We start from the raw sequence: 21,269 nt of genomic DNA on the forward strand, positions 1-21,269 counted from the left end.
GCCATTGGCTGTATGAGGATGCTCCATTCCTTTATTTCCCATATGGACTAAATCCCCTTTCTAATTATTTACAATCTATTTTTCTTCCTATTGATCATTAGGTGTAAAAGCTTAAGATTCCCTAATTAATTTAAAACCCCTTAATTAATAAGCATTTCTTTAGGGTTTGATGATGGATTCTTTTTGGATTTTCTTTTTCTTTTTTCATTTGAAACCAAAGGTGAAGCCAAAGGGTTTTTCATCTTTCCTTGAAAGCTTCCCATGATCATCTCTTTATTAATCCAAACATACCATAGAATATCTACACAACTATAAGTCTAAATCAGGCCCACTGGACACTTTAATTTTACCTATAAAATAAAACAGATCAAGTAAATAGATGTAAAATGCTATTTATTTATTCCACATCATATTAAATACTTTAATGGAATGTCTTATATACTTTTATGAGTTTGATAAAATTGAATACTACTCTGCTAGTATCATAAATCTATGGATCCATCTAATTTGAAGTTGGCCAAACTCCCCATTCAGTGACCAAATCAAAGTGAACCAACAACATTTTCCTTAAAAAAAAAATAGCAACACCACTTAGTACAGTTCACTTTATCCTCATTTAATGCCATATTTTGGTTTAGGATCGTTGAAGGCTTTTGAGCTCCATTATTCCTATGATATGCAGTTCGCAACACCCATATGCCATTTACCATTAATATTAATATTGTTGGTTATAGTGAAATAATGTGTGCAACGCCCTAAGCAAGTAAAACATTATTAGTGGATATTAAACTTTCAGATCTTCTCTCTTGAGAGAACTAATTAGGAAATCAAGTTAGTACATAATATATAATTAAGCTGCTACATATTATTATAAAATATGTGACAGAAGTTTTATGCTATCATAGATATATTAATGAGCTAGAATGTCTCTATTGGTATGTGAAATCCATTAAATTTTTAAAAAGATTTAGGTTACGATAACTATATTGCCGATGATATTGTTTTTACAAAGGAAAAAGAAAAGAATTATTATTTGTAGGTAATGGAGAAGGTTTTAAAAGCAAGCTAAGGAAATTTCCATTCCCATATACATTATATATATATATATATATATATATATAGAGTATAGTTCATTATAATTAAAGAATGTTTTAGTAGTTCCTTAAATTAAAATGAATATATTTTGATAAAAATGCATGCATGCATGCATGCTTCTGCTAATTTAATACTGATTAGTTTTTGTGTGGTGCAAATTATGTAAACAATATTGTTGCTGTGTTTTAGCTGTTTGAAATGCCCACAATATTGTTGCAAATTAGGCCACCTTAATGAAGGATGATCTGTGAAATTGTTGAATGAAAAATAACGTCATTACTATCTCCCATCGAAACAAAGTTTCTATATGTACTGAGGTATGTCATGCCGATTAAGGTAAAAGTTGTAGATCTGCCAGCATGTTTTCTTTTTTTCTTTGACAAAATGCATTATGACTTATGGTCTATATATTAGAAGCGGATCATTCTCTCAAGTTTTCACGATGTTTCTCTCAGTTGTTCTTAATAAAACAATCCCTATTTTCTTTGTTTTAATGAGACATGCAACTAATACAAATCTAGAACAATTTTCTTCATTAATTATCAAATAAAAGAATAATGTTTTCAAGTTTTTAGATTTAGTTGTAAACGAACTCATCTACCATTTTGGAATCGAGTCACTTTTCTATTGCATGTCTTTTCAAGCTTAATTATTCCAATTCATACTTCTTGTTCTAAAGCTTCCAATAATTCTATGGAATATTATACACATATAATTCTCAAAATATTGTACATATTATCAGACAACGCACTCAGAACAATTTCATGGCATAAAATATCAACAGTAGTTTTAGTACTTTACATGGTTGGGGTCAGAAGTGGTATTTTCACTAATTTTTTTCTCTCTTTTCTAGCAGAAGAAATTACATTATAAACACCTGTGGTAGTGAGCCAAAATTTCATCTATTGCTGGCAGCAATTGAAATATTTTTCTTGTGTCCGCTTGATTTTGATCAGGCTTAAAAGAAGAAGTATATTTTGACATGGACACAACAAACAAAAGTAGAATTCCACGTTTTCTTTTTATGGGTGTTGGAAAAATGATATTGCTTTTTCTAAACCAAACAAATCAACAACCAAAAGTTAATCAGTAAGAAGGTCTTTGTCACTCCAATACTGATCTCAAGATACAATTCTACAAGAACACCAAAATTATCTTACTAATTTCCGTTGCACTTTTATGCACACATGCAAAAGGGTCATTTGGAATCAACTTTTTTGAAAACCAAAGCTTATGTGTGAACAAGGATTCGGTAAAGTGAATAAAGGGCGAATAAAAAAAAAGAAAAAAAAAATGGTAGAGTAAACGATGCACATATAAACTGATGTCACCAAACTTAAAAATTTCCTTAAAAAAAGGGAGATCAGAAGACCGAAACTTCTTCTCACCATTTATTTAATTTATTCAACAAGTTGCATTATATTTTAGAGAGTATAGATATGAGTATATAGTCACACTTGAAATTTGGTCTGTGATTGGGAGTGTCTCTCTTGTCCAATCAATGTTGATATGTGCTTTGACCATTTTTAGACGAAAAGACAAGAAGAATCGCATTGCGACCTTTGATTAGGCAAAGTTATATTGAAAGAATGAGATGTGGGCTGACCAAACATTCACTAACTCTTAATTTGTTCATTATACTATGGTTTTGCTGTTCTCTTTTTCTTTTTTAAATTTTATTTTAGTAGTTTTCACCTTTTAAAATAAATTTTAATGTGACAAGCGATAAATGGAAAAAAAAAAAAAAGTATATTTATCCACATTTTCATAAGATAAGAAAAAAAAAATCCGTTAAGGAACAAAGATGAAAAGATCAAGTTATTGGTCAAACAGCATTAAAAAAGAAGGTTTAGTTTTGTGATGATGTGAGAATGTATAGAGCCCAAAAGTTTCATTTATGCACAAAATTAATAAACTTTTTGGAAAGATAGAGTAGCCTACCTATTCTGTAGCCACTCCTAAATGTTTTGGAATATAAATGAGTGTATCAATTCTTTTATAATATCCTTTTAACTAGCTTTCTTTGGACTTTGGAGTCTGAGTTTACTCAATTAGAATTCTATTTTCTTTTTCTTTAAATATGAGTGTAGTACTAAAGTCCAAAAAGTGTTTTTTCTTTTTTCTTTGAATAAAATGTTGAAATTTTACCACGACCAAATCATTTCTCTAACGTGTGTATGATTTCATTTTCATAACTCAAACCTTTGTTCTTGTATCAATCTTTTGTTTGGAAACAGATGTTTCGATTTTTATCTTTCGCGATCCCAAATTAACTTCTAAACAAACAACCATGGCCAGCTCCTAAAATTATTAGTTAAGAACTTAATTAAACTTGGCGTTGGATTAACTAGAAGCAATAATGTTCCATAAAAAATCTCAAATTTGATATGCCGAGACAATTAGCCATTTGGATATATAGCCTAAATCTACTAACCAATTTCATTATTAATTTAATCGGTCTTATGCAATGTTGTAAATTGGACTATTCAAAACAAACGTACTGATAAAGAATTAGTACGCAAGCATGTTTCAATTTGAGCTACTTGATATAGGTAAAACCTATAGCTGGCTATCACCAACTAGGGGTAAATCCTTAGTGTATCACGTGATTAAATCAAACCTAACATACCATAGAGCACGTAAATGAAAACGAGACAAAAAGCACAAACACAATTCAAGAAGAGATTAAAAAATTAAACTCATTTCTCACAACAAATAAAAGAGTTTATCCCTAAGCTAGCAAACTTACGTCAACCACTAATGAAGGTCCAAGGTAGACAGTATTGTCCCAAATGTCCAAAAACAAGAAAACATAGAGAAAATAGAAATAAGTCGAGAGAGAGAAATCTGAAATTGACCAATACTCCCTGACATAAAAAAGAAAAAAACCACATATTAGACGAATAGTTTTGCAAAGAAGCGCTCCAACGTGAAGAAAACCCGAGCATGGACACATGATTCTGCAGCGTTGTGTGTTGTTTGAGTTACTGCATTGTGCGCTTTTTACTCTTTCTTTCATCCGCTCCAACAATCGTACATAATGTGATTCACTTAACTACATTATAATTTAATTTAAAGTTTTTTATACTTTCACTAGTTGTTAGAAATTTTTATCTAGCTTGCATAAAACTTTTTCAGCTAGTCGCCTAATTTGGTAACTTATATAGAAATTTTCCTGAAAAAGAAAATGTACGCATTGTACAGTCACGACAAGAAAGAATATAATTGATTATCATACAAACAATTCAAATATCGAAGAAGAATTGATGGGGGCATGAAATTGAATGAATATACGACGCTGCATCTAGTTGGTAGACTAAAGTACACTAAACATGGTTTCTTGCTACAAAGTCTGGTATAAATCTAAGACTTCAAACTTTTGCTTTCTTTGTGCCTGTATTTGAAGCTTCCCCTTTACGCTTTATCCCCAAGAAATGCTCAACCTGAAAATAAAATGACCAACTTATATTTAATTAACATGACAAGAAATAATTGAAATGAAAGTCCTGAAAAAAAAAAAACAAAACAAAACAAAACAAAACAAATACTGATACAAAGGAAGTGATTTCAGTTTGGTATGCCGAAAAGGTTAAAAATGATACATTCTTAGTAACAAAAGGCAATAGAAAACTTGAACGACTATGCTTAGAGTGTGTTGAAATGAGATTCAGATACTATGGAATGTAGGCTATGTAGCGTCTACTTTTCAGCATGTAACAATGTTATACTATAATCTACACCAATTTAAGAATGGAACATATATTATATCTTCTCAAACTGGAAAAAGAATTGCGTAAAGTTGAAATCCATTAGATTTTTTGAAACCATTCGATATCAAAATGGGAAAAAAAATAAAAAAACATTGGCATAAATCTAAATCCACTATTTTTTTTCTTTGCAGCAAAACCATGGCAGGAAGGGGTGAGTAAATACGAGAATCTTTGGCGGCAGCCTGAAAATATAAAAAAGAATGAAATGCTTGTGTTTCGATTAGATTACACAAAAATGGGAATGTGAAACAGGGTACGTGAGAGGAGGTAGTTGTTGAAGTTGCAAGCATGGATAGAGAAGCAAGCAACTAACAAACTTGCCTAATATAAGAATAATTGATACTGGCAAGAAATTAGGCTCTAAATGTGTTGGAAACCTCCCGTATTAAATATGTTTCTAACTTATAAATAGCTAACAAATCTAGAGAATTTCTTCAGTAACATAAATTTAATTAAATAATAAAAAGATAGTAAAAAGGATAATACAAGAATACTCACTTTTCTGTCACCAAGCATGGGTGTCAAGCCACCTGGGAGATCCTTTTCAACTGTAGCAAAACCACTTCTTGGATCGCTTGTTTGGCTAGAAACATGGAAGAAATAACAAAACGGTTATAAACTGAATGGGTAAAAACCAAAACACAAGGAAAAATACATGTTCAAACGAAGCCAAGCATACCCAGGTTTAACGTGGCCGCTGAGAACAAGATAAGGGGTCTTTAGTTGTGCTTGAGCTTCCCTCATTCTCTCCACTGATAAGGAAGGGGTATCGGCATTTTTCATCTGCTTCAACTTCAACTCTTCTTGGTATTGTTTCATGCGCTTTTCTTGCTTCATTTTTCCAGGTCCCTTCCCATGGAACTTGTGAGAGAGTTGACGAAATGACTCCTTTGGAGTCATCTGGTGCAGTAAAAAGGCACAAATGAGAATAGAAATCTCCTTGGTTGTAAACATAGGAATATTGTCACATTCTGCACCCGCCCATGGAAAAGATAGACTAGAAACAGTAATCAAACCCCATTGGGATGGGAGAAGATAAAGGTTTAACAAATATAGGCAAAAGCCCTACCCAGTCACCGTAAAGATAAACAAATACATTTCCCTAACTGTTATTCTAGGCATTTAAAAACATATCGGTCTATTTGAAGTTTTTAACTTGGCACACAACTCCTTATTATGCTACCTTTAAAAATCTTGTTCTAGGTCTGTCACAAAACACATTGTCAACTTAAAATCATCATCTGTCAATCACCTGGCATACATCTGTCAAATTTACACTACTCTTGCTATCCTTCCTCTATCTCACATGCAGATACACCACTAATACAAAAACCAGCAAGTAAATACTGAATATGTGATGCAAGTAAACTAAATATGAACAACTTGGCCAAGTAAATTATAGAGTTAAGCTAACTTACAATTCGCCCAAATTCATCAGTCCTCTCAATGTGGATCTCCTTTTTGTAATCCACCAAAGAAGATAAACGAGAATCCTTTGACTTAGATTCCTTAGGTTCATCTTCATCAACTATACCAACAAGTTTGCTCTTTCTCTTGTCCATGTTTCTGCCGCCCCATTCAATGCTTTCCTTCAGAGTTCCTCGGTCTTTAAGCAGCTTCAGTGCACTGGATAATCCCTTTCCAACAGGAACTTCATGGATTGTTTCATCTGGAGCAACTGCCTTGTTTTCATCAGGAATGGATTCTTCCTTGGCAGTATCTTTGACTTCTGTCCATCCACCATCTTTATCCTTAACATCTTCATGATATTCTTCTTTTGGTACTTCATCATCATCCATAAAGACATCTTCTTCCTCTGGTTTATGAGCATCTGAAAGAACAAAACTGACGTTAATCTTTATGGTTTTCCTTATGTACTTCACTTTTTGAAAACCATATGCCAAATGATAAAGCTTTAAAATGTGACATATCCATTTAGTACAGAAAATAGCATGTCAGAATTTCTGTTTTACTTAAATCAAGCAATAGCCATTATAATTCATATTCAGGAAGCACTAGAAAAAAAATCCTCCTCAGGATGATTAAGTGTACATTGAACATCCAAAAAAATGGGCAAGGCAGGAAGCCTGCAAGAACCATTAACAAAACCAGAAAGCCAAAGCCCAATGAGGTGGGGAAGGGGGGAAAGAATAGATATCAATAAGTGCCCTGTGTTCAAGACTGAACAGGATTGATCGAGGGACTTATAACTTATTATGGCAGTCAATCTGAATAGCAATACATGGTAAATAAAAAAAAGGACAATAAGAAATTTGATACCTTCATCAAGCTGGAGACCCCAAACAAATTCTTCCATTTCTGTAAATATAACCTTATTTTCCTGCAACTCTCCAGCTTTTGTGTTCTGATCATCAGTTGCCTGACTGCTAGTTGTTGCCGTAGCAAGAAGAGCAATTGCTCCTGGTCCGGATGCTGCATCCTGCTTCTTAAGAGCTAATTTTCTTGCTCTCTCCAATGATTTATAGAAATCTTCATCGTCATCTGCAATGAGAGCATCATCGTTGTCCTCTAATCTGGTGGAGCTAGTTTGAACTAATTGTAGAGATCTTGATGCCTCATCTGCTTTAGCATAGGCTGACTGGTATGCATTAAGTCGCATTTCTGCCTCAGATTTCTCTTGTTCCTCTTTTTTCGCTTGCCTTCTAGAATCATTTCTAGAACCAAGGTCCCCAACACCCAATCCAGCAGAAATCGCTTCCGCTTCAAGGGCATCAATATCTAGCTTTTCTTTCTTTCGAAGGGATTTCTTTTTCCTGGGTTTTTTAAATTTAAGCATCTCATCTTGAGTGTAATAATCATGTGAGACTTTCGTTGATACATTAAGATCTTCAAAGTGCTTAACTGAAGAAGTTCCCTGTAATCTTCTCCGAAGCTGGCAAAGAGCAACCGCAACAAGCTCAAAACAAAGGATTATATATACTGAACCATTTCCAATCATCATGGATAGGGAACAAGGTAGAATATAAGAATAGTTACTGGAATAACATTAGGAAGAAACTTTAATTCAAAATGGAGACACGATCATCTGTTCAAAGGCAAAGTACGAATTACCTCCTCAAGCTTCTTTTCTGCATCATTATTAAAACCTCCTCTTCCATCTAGGGTTAGGCCCTGCAACACAAATTGCAGTCCTTAGAGAATGCTTATGATCCTATTCTAGAAATGATTCGAGTAAAGAGTGTGGATAGGATATAGAGGTCCATGTTCCTAGAAATAGACAAACGTAATAAAGAAAAACCAAACACCTCATCTGCCTCTGCTGGATCATCATACTGTGGAAGCATCTTCTTCTCGCCATCATTTTCATCATTAAACCTATAATAGAAAAATGGGTAAGAAGTGAGGCAGCCTATAGAATAGCTCATAGAGCACTTCAATAAATAACTTACTTGTCATCATAAATCCCCGTTTTCTTTTTTGCTGCTTTATAGGCCATGTCTCTCTGCTTCTGTTCTCCAATTTCCACATTCTCAAGCATATCTAACTCTGAGGCATAAAAAATATATGAGTACTTAAGAACTTTGGGCAAGAAATTAAAGAAAAAGAACCAATGTATTTACCTTCATTAACATCGCCATCAGCTAAGATACTCTGATCCTTGAGGGTTAAGACAACCGCACCACCTTCTAGTACTTTGTCTACGCCATGGAGTACTTTAACTCCAGTTAGATCATGATTATCTGACAATTACATACAGAATTAGATAAGCCACCATTTTAGAAACATAAAATAACCTCTCTTGCCTTTTTGAAGCATAAACACCTCTTTAGAAGTTTAAAACCACGTAGGTTTTAATAAGACGTGGAAGTAAAAAAAAGAAAAGTAAGCGTGCAAGAAAAGAAGGGGTGCGTAAGAACTCTTACTAGTTGTATTTTCTGGTGCAATATCATCGTCACTTACATCTTGATCTATATTGTCCTGAGAAATTCCAAAATGTCACAATTACAATCACACGTGTCGTCATTATAAAAGAAAAGACTGCAAATGACTCAGTGTTATGCCGTTAACTAACTTGTTCCTCAAAAATCTTTGAAAGCTGCAAGGCTTTCTCTTTTTCAGAAAGTTTCTTCTCCTCAAGTTTTCGACTCCTTTTAACCCATGCTAAAACCTCAGATTCTTCAGTTTGCTTCTTTAACCTGTCTTCTTTCATGCTGCATCAAGAATTTGATTGAAATGGAGCTTTCAAGTCAATTCACATATTGGTTAAACAGAAAGTACATTTACATGTAAATTCCCAGTCACAACATTAAGTCAGATGTTCACTTGTAGGGAGAACAAAACTTTAAACCGCTTGCTACAACGAAAGAAGTATCCACAAACCATCATAACATCTAAGATAATCATATAACCCTATATCCAAGAGAGCACGGGGTGTTTTAGCAATGCTAAAAACTAAAAAGTTGTAGTTATGTACTAACTACAACTTTTTTATGGATTATTTGGGGTGAACACAACAAACACTTCTTTCGAGACCATTTTCCAGATTTGATCAATTTATGGATTTGGTTATTTTTACTGCTTTGTTCTGGTGAAAATATAAGCATCCTTTTAAGCTTTTAAGTCTTTATTATCTTGTGTCTCATTCGCATTATTTTCTGTAATCACCTTTGGGTGTTAGGGCTCTGCCCTTTATTGCATTCTATCAATGAAATGTTTCTATTCCAAAAAAATAAAAAGTTGTAGTTATGTAATAGTGTTTTCTTTTTATAGGAGGTTATGTAATACTAATAGTCTATCGAAACAATAAAAATCAAGAACTTCTGGGTCCCTTATCCCAAGAATTTGATCCAACACTAACATGTACTAGAACTTCATTATGGAAGATGCATGATTCGAACATGTATTTTGGTGACCACATCACAATATTTTTTTCGCAATCACAGCCTCTTCTTGATTAATCTCATCTGAGTTTTTCACAAAAATCCTCGGTGGGACGTTTCTCTTCTCCTGCTTGAATTTGCATCACTTATTTTAGTTTGTACCATGTATTTTCTTTTTCAAAAAACTATATATGGTCATCTTTCCAATTCCATATGATGTTGGTCCAGTTCAAAAGTTTAGAAGTAAGAACCCTGGTCATCTACATGACTTGTTAACAAATCAGCAAGTAATGTAACCATATCACTAACATTTTCCAAGTTAAGGCTAAAACTTCTCTAAGCACTAAATAGAATAAAATACAGTATAAATACAATTGCATTAATTGAAGTTCAATCTACCTAAGGAAAATCTTATTATCAAATTATAATGAAGTAAAGCAAAACTGAGCAAAATCTACACGGCATGGTGTTACTATCAAATTCTGCCGCAATACATTTCATTGTTCATTTTTACCTATCCATGCACTTGATATTCAAATACATTTACACAGATAACATATTTATAGAAAGTAAAGGGTGAATATATTTATAGAAAGTAAAGGGTGAATAATCTACTTACTTCCGAATGCGCTCCTCAAGCATAGTCGAAGAAGGATGACTTCCGACTTTCAACCCATCAAAATTTTCTTCACCTCCCAAATGCTGGACCATATTCCCTTGGTTAACATCTCTGTCCCTGTTATTCTCACCATCACTTTCTAGCATATAATCCTTACCCTCATCTGCAATCCAACCAGTTCTTTCCTCATCATTTTTGCTACCAATTCCTTCTTTATCTTGTAATTTCTGCTTGGTTTGATCTGTTTTCCTATCATCTTCCAAAATTCTCTCTTTTCCCCTCTCCTTGTCAACGTTCCTGTAGCTTTCCTTGTCCTCTTGATCTCTGTGTTTCTCTCTTCCCTTCTCCCTTTCAATTTCATTTGATCGGTCCTTGTCCTTGTCCTTCTTCTTCCTATCCCTATCCCTATCCCTATCTTTGTCCCTGTCTCTGTCTTTCTCTTTTCCCCTCTCTTTGTCATGTCCTCGAACATTGTCCTTCTCCAGCTCTCTTTCCCTCTCACGCTCTCTATCCTTTCCTCGATCTTTTCTATCTCTCTCTCTCTCATATTCTTTATCCTTATAAATCTCTCTGTCATAATCTTTGTCTTTAACTTTGCTACCCCTGCCCCTTTCTTTTTCATGCTCATCTCTGTCTTCCTTCCTCTTTTCCCGACTACGAACCCGATCCCTTTCTGAATCTTTTACCTCTTTCTCCTTTTCTTTTGATGCATCATCACTAGATCTCTTAGATCGTTCTCGATCTTTACTTCTATGGTCTTTTTCCTCCCCTCGACTACTCTTTCGATGATCCTCACTCCGATGTTTACTGGACTTTTCTGCTCCACTATAACCTAAGTCATCACCATTTCTCTCATCAGGTGCGGATGACCGTTCCCAATCCATCTGAAAATGTTCAATAGTTTGCCTCTAAATTTCCATTAACGCCTAAAAAGGATAAGTCATACAGAAAGATATATACTGGAAAGAAAATTGGAGCAAACTATAACAACAACAGCAGAGGGCATTAGTTAAAAACATCAAATACATGATACTAGTAGGGGGGGGTGGTCGTCATAGCAAACAAGGAGAGTATGGTAGGCACAAAAACCGACATATGAAGCAGAGATGAGAGGGAAAATAATGCCACTTAGTTGTTCTGTTTTTACATTGTATTTACAGGGTTAATGATTACGTTTTATCCTTTCCTTTTACTGCACTGTAAATGTTCTATTATTTAAGGCTTGTTCTCGGTTAAAGGGTAAAAATAGGTTAGTTTTGTTAGTTTAATCATGGACTTCCTAGCATTTAAGGTTTTTTTTCTCTATTCTTCTAAGATAAAAAATAGATTTGAGTTATTCTTTGGAGTTGAGATGTCTGAGATGATGTACATAATTTTTAATAAAACTAAGAAGTGCATAGGAGGGTAACTGCCCCTAAACTAAACGAACTACGACATGTAACATGCAATAACGAGGTCCCACAATCAAACGTATTCATCATGATAACAACATGGAAATTTCAAAGCGTCAATTAGCAATGCAAGCTATCATGTACAAATTGGTTGGCAAAGCCATAAGCTCGATCAAATTCTGCCCAACCTAGCACCAGGACATTCTATAAGTAAACCACTAACCTCACAATTAAACCCCGACTATGAACAGAACAATTCTCCTTTGGCTTACCGAACCCTCAATCTCATCCTAAAGCATAAACTTAAATTAGTTTCAAGATTTAGGACCTATATATAGACTGTAATTTAACTCTAAAAAACATTAAAAATTTTGCCCAAGCTGCCTTTGATCCAAAACTTCTATAAAACCTTTGACACGATCCAAACCTAGACATAATGAAATTTAGACATTAAAGCCCAATTTGCAGTGAATTTCGAAAGGACAAAAAAGCTTCGATACTTACTCGAAATTCCCCAAAACGTACTTAACTTTTGCTGGACAGCACGCTAAAATCCTCCAAAACCGGAATCTAAAGTTAAAATAGCATGAAGTCGAAATGGAGCCAACCAAGGATAAACAGGCGACTTCCGCACGGCACTATCAATGGAAAACCAAGCCCGAAAAAACCCACTATTTTCTAACCACCGTCGGCAGCGGCAGCGAAATGGCGCTCGGGCAAGGAAGGAGACCAGTGCGGCAAGTGAGGAAGAAATTGAGAGGGAAAAATAATAAGAAAAAAGAAAGGGAAGAAGAGAGAGAGAGAGAGAGAGAGAGAGAGAAAACAGGCACTAACCGGCGTGAGTTGCGGTAGCAGGCGGAGATGGGGAGAACCGGGGGGAATAGAAACAAAGAGGAGGAGGGCAGCGATCGGAGATTGGGCGCAAGGAAAAGATGGAAACCCGGGCGCGTGATGGGAACCCAAAAGAAAACCTGAGAGTGAGGGAGAAGACGAGGGCGCGAAGGATTAACTAAAAGCATTCTTTTATGAAAATTGTTTCTTTTCTTTTTTTCTTTTTTAATTATTTGTTATTTGCCCCTATGAGTTAGAAATGATTTAATCTTTCTTTTCTTTTTAAATAATAGACCGATTGAAAATGTTTATAAATATTAATTACTATTTCAATTCGAGTAAATTCATTTTTTTTTATATATACGTTTTCTCTAAACTTTCTATCTCATGCAATTATTTTCTTTACACTCTAACTGAACCCGATACATCCAAACAGTGTTTATTGCATCGTATTTTGAAAATAGATGCATATAAGTGTTGTTTATTACATTATCCTATCTCGAAGAGTTGCATCTTGCTAACATCAATTGTACTTCTTTGAATATATAAATTTATTGTGTAGACTAAAAATTAGAGAAGTCACATTTATTGTCTCTCAAAGGTTACTTCTACCATCTTTTAAGCATACACCCACATTCAAACCATCACAACCATTCAACAAATGGCTATGAGAATTTATGAAAAATGTAAGAATAAAATAGATAGGTAAAGATTCTTCCTCGTTGGTAAAATTTTAGAATATACCATTATGCTCATTTGGTTGAAATTTATGTAGTATATTTAGTTTAATATTTATCCTTTGATTTTCCTCCTCAATCCAAACATGAGTCTCCCAATTCGAAATTGAACCCAACAGACGCCTTCCTTTCTAATTGCCATCTCTTATCAATTTGCATATTTTGGCATTCATTCCCATGCATGTATATTTTCCAAACCAATCACTTTGCAGTGAGCAGTCCAAAAAAAGAAAAACCTCTTTTTCCAATGGTCCTGCTGATCGATCGATCTTTATATATTTATCCCTTACCGACTGCCAAAATATAATAATATTAATTCTTGAGCCCATTTCCAAACATTAATAATAATGGCAGATGATGATAAAACCACAACTACTTGCAATATCTGTACAGACGACAAAGCCTCGATGAACATGTTCACAAACCACGAGTGCTCCCATTCATTCTGCAAAGATCGCATCTCTAGTCACATCGCAGCCAAATTGGAAGATAACATAGCCAACGTCAAGTGTCCACAGACAGACTGCCAGGCATTGCTACACCCAGATATCTGTCATTCCTTCATCCCCAAAAACTTGTGTTTGATCGCTGGGGAGATGTGTTATGCGAGGCCTTCATTCTAGGGAACCATAGACTCATCTATTGCCCCTTCATGGACTGCTCGGTGGCGCTTATCGATGACGGAGACGAGCCAGCCAAGGAAGCAGAGTGTACACGAGGTGTAATAGAATGTTCTGCGCCAAGTGTAATGTGAAGTGGCATGCGGAAGTAGAATGCGAGGAGTTTCAAAAGCTGTGTTTGGAGGAAAATGGAAGAGATGATTTGTTGGCAATGAAGTTGGCGGAGCAGCAGAATTGGAAGAGATGCCCACATTGTAGGATTTATGTGGAGAAGATCGAGGGTTGCCCTTATGTAATTTGTAGGTGTGGAACTAAATTTTGCTATAGTTGTGGAGCTAAGTGGGGTGGCCGTCATGCATGTCCTGAATCTGCTGAGGCACGGAAGTACCATAAATAAAAAGACAAATACTTGAATGCATTCTCTTAGATTTTAGAAAAAATTGTCAAATTGTAACTACACAATTTGATGGGAGATAAAAAAAAGTTGGATATAATCGTCTAAATACATCTAAATCATATAGCATGAGGTTACTACATGTGTTTGGAAAGCATACCCATCCCTCCACACACACGCATCGAAAGGGTAGCATATATATGAGCTAAAAAGCTCAATGAATTGAATGGCAATGATTAATTTTAGTAATAACCTAACTTTAAAGAAACTTTCCAAGTATAAATCATTAGAATAAATCCACGTAATAATAACCCTCTAGTGACCTTGACATATGAGTTTGTGAAAATTGTTGCTAAATATCTTCACCCCTAACTTATTAGTTATATAATTGGCGGATGATTGATAGCATTGCGTATGGATGGATAGACTTACTTTTTCATTCACTGCAACAAAAAATGAAATTTCATGCATGACCCATGAATAGCAGCTCAAGAATGGATGGGATGTGAAAAATAAGTCATAAAAACTCATTTCATACACTTTTTCCACAAACGAAAAACTTGTCATCAATTTATAATTGAACAAAAAAAGTCATGAAATGTACTAATATGAAAAATGCCCCAAAAGACAGGAAAAAACAACAAAATTTCATAAGTTTCTATATACATATATGAAGGGATTTGATTACAAAGATCATAAAATGAACTTATATATTTTAAATTCAGTATCTATATACATATATAGAGACACAATATCTCAATATCACAATATCTGAATATACATATAAAGGGAAGATTTGAAAATTCAGTATATACAATATGTATGTGTGTGTATATATATATGAACTCATTATCTCAATTTAATTTTGTGCATTATTAGATGGAAAGTATTGCACTGAATTCATGTAATTCGTATTCTATATATTATATAAATATATAAAAAGAAAAAAGATTTACATGTTTATTTATATAAGTTGAAATTACATTATATAATAATACATACAAAAATAGGGTCGTCCTTTATTTCTACTAATCCGAATTTAAAGCCAAATATTTCTTAAAAGATAATAATAACAATATTAAAGCCAAAGAGACGCAATAACTGAGATTAAATGGAAATGCATGCAGCAATTTGCGAGGCAGATTAAAAGAATTTTCCACACTATATATATATTGATCTCTTTTTTTCAATATCCGATGAGGCGATGCAATTAATAATGGAATTGGAAAAGACCCTTTTTCAAATGCCTCTTCATCCTCTCTAGCGTTGTTTAGTATTTAACCCTTGGGGAGAAATGATTAAAAAACCATATAATAGCACACAAAGAATGGAAAGAAAATTGAAAGAAGAATTGATGAGAATGGAAAGAAAATTGAAAGAAGAATTGATGATAGTGAAGTTGGCGGAGAAGATGAAATGGAAAAGATGCCCAAATTGCAAGAATTATGTGGAGAAAATAGAGGGTTGCTCTCATATTACCTGCATATGTGGATCTCAATTTTGCTATACTTGTGGAACTTACTGGACTCAAAACCATGCATGTCTCACATAAATCAAAACAAACACCTACTTCAAATCTCTGTAAACCTATTTTGTTTTTCTAATAGTAAAACTACTCTATTGATCTGATCTCATGATCTTAATTATTATATATATATATATATATATATATATATATATATATATATATATATATATATATATATATGTTGTTATGAGTACTGTTTACGACCTACCTGTACTTGAAATAGGAGAAAGTAAATTGTAGTTTAATAAGCTTGTGAGAATAGTTAATTGGTATTTGTGTGCAGGCCGTGCAGGACTAAACCAATACTATATAGTTATAGAGCGGTTACACAAGAATGAAGGATCCTTGGCTTTTGTGTCTTTTTAATTAATACACCACACAAGAATGCATAGTTACCAAAATGATATTTTCGGATTTATACACGTTTTAACGTACATGTGAAATTTCAATAAAAGTAAGAAAATGCACACTTCATAGACAAACAGATCCAATAAAAGTATAAAAGAAACACAAAAAAAAGGTCCTACCGGGAGTCGAACCCAGGTCGCTGGATTCAAAGTCCAGAGTGCTAACCACTACACCATAGAACCTTGAGATGCTATAACAATATAACTAATTTATATCTATGTAATATAATAGATTAGTATTAGGAAATTAATTGAAGGAGTTTCATCTCTACTTATTCGGTTCAGATCCAACTATCCATATTCATCTAAAATTTCTCTTTTTCAACTTATTTGTAAACTATTGATTCTTTTTTTTCTTTCTCACGAAATGAGAATCGAGGTTTACATAAAGTTTTCAAATCAATCTTTATTTTTTTTTTTTTTTTTTTTATCTTTCCAAAATTTGAAAATCCTTCAACGAAAGCATTACAAGTCAATTTGAAAATTTGTTAAAACCAGATTTTACATGAGATGGATGGAAAAAATTTGAAAAGGGGTAATAGCATAAGATTTGAAAAGATTAAATAATATGTCGAAGAAAACTACGTGAATCTCGGTTCATCTTAGTTGAAACTTTATTGAAAAAGATTCAAGCTATCGATCTTTTAGATACAATTTCTTAAATGATTATAATTGACGTAGATAAAATACTATTTTTTTTCTACGTCATATTTGTATGGAAATGGATTAACTAATAAGCATATTGATTAGATAGTGATTTTCTTAAAAGATTAAATTGACTTGACTTAAATTAAGAATTGTGTCTATGTATTAAAAAATACATAATGCTTCAAAAGCTTAAACGTTTTTGCCATTTTTTTAAAACACCTATATTTTAGCATTTATCACATGAAAAAGAGGACCAAGAAAATAATGTTTTAGGGTTTTAAAGTCATAAGTTAAGCATCACATCACCGATTGGATTTTTCAAGATCTATGAACTAGATTCGACACTTTTTCATTGTCATTTGAGATATCATATTTGTGGTGGTATTTTTTTTTTTTTTCTTTAGACAGTAGTAATCTTGTTGCACATGAATAGTACTTATCTAATACCATTTCTCTCAAAGAACTTACTTCTAGTAAAGAGTTTAAGCTCCCTATAAACCTGAGACTCTCTTTTGACGCACAAATTGTTAGCCTAAACTTGATACCCCAATCTCTTGATGTAATATCGTTCCGTTTCATTTATTGATTGAAATCCCCTTCAACCGAATCCGATAGATTCTTCCTCAATATGAGATATTTTCACCATATTCGTACTCAGACTCCTTAGCTTTAAGTAAGAATCAATACAATGATCACTTCAAAACAAAATCACACCAACCAAATCAATACGAATTTTCAGTCTTACCCTACGTATGTACAAGACACTCCCAATGTAAAGGGACACTTAAGCTTCTTTATCTTTTCGCACACCACATTTTTTATCTCTAAAAATATTAAATGGGTTAATGTTAAAAGACAATTACAAATATATACACGAGAGACAAAAGGAAATAAATCTATAAGGTAAAGAATTTTCATGGTGACAAAAACAAAACATCATCGTTGGCAACAAATAAGGAAAAATGCATTCTCTAGAAAAGAAATATTGCTGACAACCATAATGCTCTTGACAAGAGTTACAACATGATGCATAACTGTTTTCGTACAAAAAGCAATGGCCAACACAACTCCACTAACAAAATTCATTAACTAGCTGGTGATTTTTTCAAGTTACATTCTTACAGCAAGTAGTCGTGCTAATGTCTGAAATTAAATTTAATATAACAATACTTTAAACACTCCATTCATCTATGGACATAACATTGAGAAGCTTGAATATAAAATCTCTAGGATGCACCAGTCTAATACTATGTTTAATAAATAATTACTTGTACCTGTTGGTAACTTTAATATTATACCAATAGTACTTAATTAACCTCATAACATTTGGTGAAGAGCAGTGGTAGTCATAAACGTCCCCAAAGGGCAGCTCATGAAATTGCAAACAAATCTAGTAGTGACAAGAACGATGAGGAAGACAACGATGAGAACAGCAAAACACTTGAATACAACAGACACAACCTTCTTCATCTTCATTCTCCAGCAATTACCATAACAGTTGTTGATCCTCTCGACCATGTTCCCCAACCCCATTTCATAGCTGCTTTCGACTTCTTGAATGAAGTTACTTCCATTCTCAAAATTAAAACCACCCTTGAGATGGATTTCCAAGAGGCTTTCTTTCTTCAATCTCCTGGTTGAGTTCTCAACCCCATAAAACAACTCTGCAGCCTCTTCTTCACTGTTCAAATGGTTATGAACAATCTCTGCTTTCTCCAAAACCTTCAAGTCTTTGGAATTTCTCAACAATCCATTCATCAGCGCAGTGTAATTAGCCAAACAAGGCGGATTCAGCTCTGCCATTGATTCAAATGCCACTAGATTCTTGAGCAAGACATGAGTGAACCCATGAAGATGGATACAAGGCAATGTTAAAGTGAGTGTTGTCTCATCAAAATAACTCTTCAGGATGCCATTTTTGGTGGATTTGAAAGTGAATCCAGCAGATTTCAAGTGTGATGCAGAAGGTATAATTAAAGGGGGGGTTTTCTCAGCCAAATTTGGTTTAGTTATAGAGCTCAAAAGTCTTAACAAGCGTTGGATTAAACCAATGGTCTCTTTGATTTGTTGAATGAAGGCTATGTTAATAACAGAGCCCAAAATGTCCAAGCTCTCGCTAAGAAATTCAACAGAAGAAGAAGAAGAATTATCCAATCGTAAACCAAAAAGCATAATTACCACCCTCTCATCGGGAATAAGTAAAATCAGAGAATAGAGAAAATGTAGTAAATGATGAGACAAATCGAAGATTTCAGGCAAATAAGAAGAGAATCCAAAACATTCCAACTGAGGGTTAAAACGGGGCAATGGAAATGGGGAAACAGATACACAAAATTGGTACAGAAAAGGAGCCAAGAAGTTGATGGGTTCTTTGGGGCAGATTTCATTAAGAACAAATAATGGAATCTGATTCTCAAGCTTCACCATATCACAAACAATCTCAAACTCAGACCATAACTTCCCATAAAATATCTCTGAAGGGAACCGAAGGGGACAATTCATATACTTATTTTGAAGTAGGTAAATTAAAAACAAACCATCAATTAGAAGTACCCATGATAAGGTTTCACCATTAATTTCAAGGGCTTGATCAAAACAAGCTCGCATTTTGAGCTCTAATGGCGTAAGCCGATCTGCGAGCTTATGGATTTGGGGACCCCATTTCAGATTCTTGGCTTTGCCAAGTTTGAACAACTCCATCTTGTGAAGCTCTGGCTGGAAATGGTGGAACGGTCCGAACGCAACATGGCGTGGGAGGTACGCCGTGGGGTCGCCATCGTGGACGGATTCAGGGAGCCGGAAGACGGAAATGGGGGTCTGAGTGGCGTCGAGGAGGGCATTTTGGTCTACTAAATTGTTGATTTGAAGAACCCACTGAGATTTGTCGAAGGTTCCGGTGAGAATGGAGAATCCGGAAGCCATTGCCGAGGAAGTGACAACGAGGTATGGAAGTGTTGGGGAATCTGAAATAGCGGCAAATTTCTGATTGGATTATTGAATAAAGTGGATAAGATTTTCCCTCACTCAAGGAGATTCTGTCACGTGCTTTTTTAGTATTTGATTTATTTGGTATTTATTTATGATACAAATTTCATAATCAGTCTTAAAAGTATATAAATTTGGTTCAACTTTGAGTTTGATTTTAATTTATTCAATAAATTTCAAAATGTTATATGAGTGATTCCCTTTCTTTTAAGCCAAAAGTAGAAGCAATGCAACGAGGAAGAAAAGTTTGGCCAAGAAAACAATTGAAAATAGACTAGAAGATGAAATAAGAGAAAATCATCGAAATAGCCAAATATTAGATAACAAAAAGAGAAATAGTCCAATCGACCTCTACCCTCATCCTCGAATAAGGATGAGCTTCGGGTACACCTTCTCTTATTTGACAACGTATTTGGGGCTAGAGAAGAGGATAGTCTAGGTCAAAAGCCCAAATCAACATTCTCAAACCTTGTCCTAGCACCAATAATATATAATATGCATGAGCTTCGCCTTTTCCATCTAGAAATAGAGTGTATTATGTCTATTTAGATCTTGAAAACCGGGATTATTTAGGTCAAAAGCCCAAATCAACCTCCTTACCTAGGGACGGATTTATTAAGGGGTCAGCAGGAGTACGTGCCCTTTACATTATCGACTTTTGTATTTTAATATTAACTTTGAAATGTCATACTACAATATATATTATATAATGTTTTATTTTCATCAATTTTTTATTCTAGTTTAGTGGTTACATCCCCACTTTACAACTTTTAAGTTAAGGGTTCAAGTATTGCATATTGCAACTATTTTAACAAACTAATTTTTATTCCAAATATTAATAGTGTTCTTTCCCAAATATCAAATTTACTTATAAATTGTTACAAAATATATTTTATTCCGTGAACATCATTAATTTTCTTTCTCAAAATATCTAATATCTTTCAAATTTTCAATAATTTTATTTCTTTGGAAAATAGTCTTTATTCCAAATATCAATAATTTTCTTTCTCAAAATGTCAAATTTCTTCTAAATTGTCGCAAAATATAGTATGCCAAACATCCTTAATTTTCTTTCCCTACATATTAAATATCTTTTCAAATTCCAATAATTTTATATTTCCAAAGACTACAAATGTCAATTTTATTGTCAAATTTCAATAATGTCATAAAAGAAAGATAATTTATTAATAAAAGGGAAAAAAAACCTAACTAAGATAAAATCCTAACTTATTTTTAGTCATTATTTCTTATCTTAAAAATATTTAGAAAAAATGCAACAAAGTTAGTGATATAAGCTTTCACTCTTTCAACTATATTCCATAAAAATTATATTATTTTTTTCTTTTTTTTTGATATAATTTTTAAATTTACATTTACATTACTTATGTATATATTTTTAATTT

At 33.7% G+C, this 21,269-nt stretch overlaps 2 protein-coding genes and 1 non-coding gene across 13 annotated transcripts; all 3 read right to left on the reverse strand.

Annotated features, from left to right (window-relative positions):
- Positions 1 to 4,307: 4,307 nt before the first annotated feature.
- On the reverse strand, positions 4,308 to 12,719 carry LOC103498705 (SART-1 family protein DOT2). 11 transcript variants are annotated; one of them, XM_051090093.1, is made up of 15 exons: positions 12,551 to 12,718; positions 12,221 to 12,394; positions 11,940 to 12,006; positions 10,326 to 11,209; positions 8,899 to 9,037; positions 8,750 to 8,804; positions 8,447 to 8,566; positions 8,276 to 8,372; positions 8,132 to 8,201; positions 7,938 to 7,997; positions 7,146 to 7,758; positions 6,284 to 6,696; positions 5,545 to 5,765; positions 5,364 to 5,448; positions 4,308 to 4,538 (listed from the first exon to the last, which is right to left on the reverse strand). In XM_051090093.1, the coding sequence occupies exons 4-15, from the start codon at positions 11,207 to 11,209 to the stop codon at positions 4,467 to 4,469; spliced, it is 2,829 nt and encodes a 942-aa protein (XP_050946050.1). In that variant the 5' UTR covers positions 11,940 to 12,006; positions 12,221 to 12,394; positions 12,551 to 12,718; the 3' UTR covers positions 4,308 to 4,466. The 11 variants fall into 11 exon arrangements, with proteins under 11 accessions (XP_050946050.1, XP_050946051.1, XP_008459648.1 ...); XM_051090094.1 differs by lacking the exon at positions 12,221 to 12,394; XM_008461426.3 differs by lacking the exon at positions 11,940 to 12,006 and having other exon boundaries at positions 12,221 to 12,263.
- Positions 12,720 to 16,344: 3,625 nt separating this feature from the next.
- Positions 16,345 to 16,416, reverse strand: TRNAQ-UUG (transfer RNA glutamine (anticodon UUG)). Its single transcript has one exon. It is a non-coding gene; the product is annotated as a tRNA-Gln (tRNA).
- Positions 16,417 to 18,198: 1,782 nt separating this feature from the next.
- On the reverse strand, positions 18,199 to 19,803 carry LOC103498704 (putative UPF0481 protein At3g02645). Its single transcript, XM_008461420.2, has one exon. The coding sequence runs from the start codon at positions 19,801 to 19,803 to the stop codon at positions 18,199 to 18,201; it is 1,605 nt and encodes a 534-aa protein (XP_008459642.1).
- Positions 19,804 to 21,269: the final 1,466 nt, after the last annotated feature.

This window comes from Cucumis melo, chromosome 9 (assembly GCF_025177605.1).
Source record: "Cucumis melo cultivar AY chromosome 9, USDA_Cmelo_AY_1.0, whole genome shotgun sequence".
NCBI classification, from domain to species: Eukaryota; Viridiplantae; Streptophyta; class Magnoliopsida; order Cucurbitales; family Cucurbitaceae; genus Cucumis; species Cucumis melo.

Bases quoted from the DNA above. Each gene is read 5' to 3' on its own strand.
- LOC103498705 (XM_008461424.3), bottom strand. From the start codon at position 11,209: ATGGATTGGGAACGGTCATCCGCACCTGATGAGAGAAATGGTGATGAC. The intron at 7,998-8,131 runs GTGTTTGGTTTT...TTTGTGTTGCAG, and splicing joins ATCCAGCAGAGGCAGATGAG to GGCCTAACCCTAGATGGAAG. The intron at 5,449-5,544 runs GTATGCTTGGCT...CCATGTTTCTAG, and splicing joins AGCGGCCACGTTAAACCTGG to CCAAACAAGCGATCCAAGAA.
- LOC103498704 (XM_008461420.2), bottom strand. From the start codon at position 19,803: ATGGCTTCCGGATTCTCCATTCTCACCGGAACCTTCGACAAATCTCAG.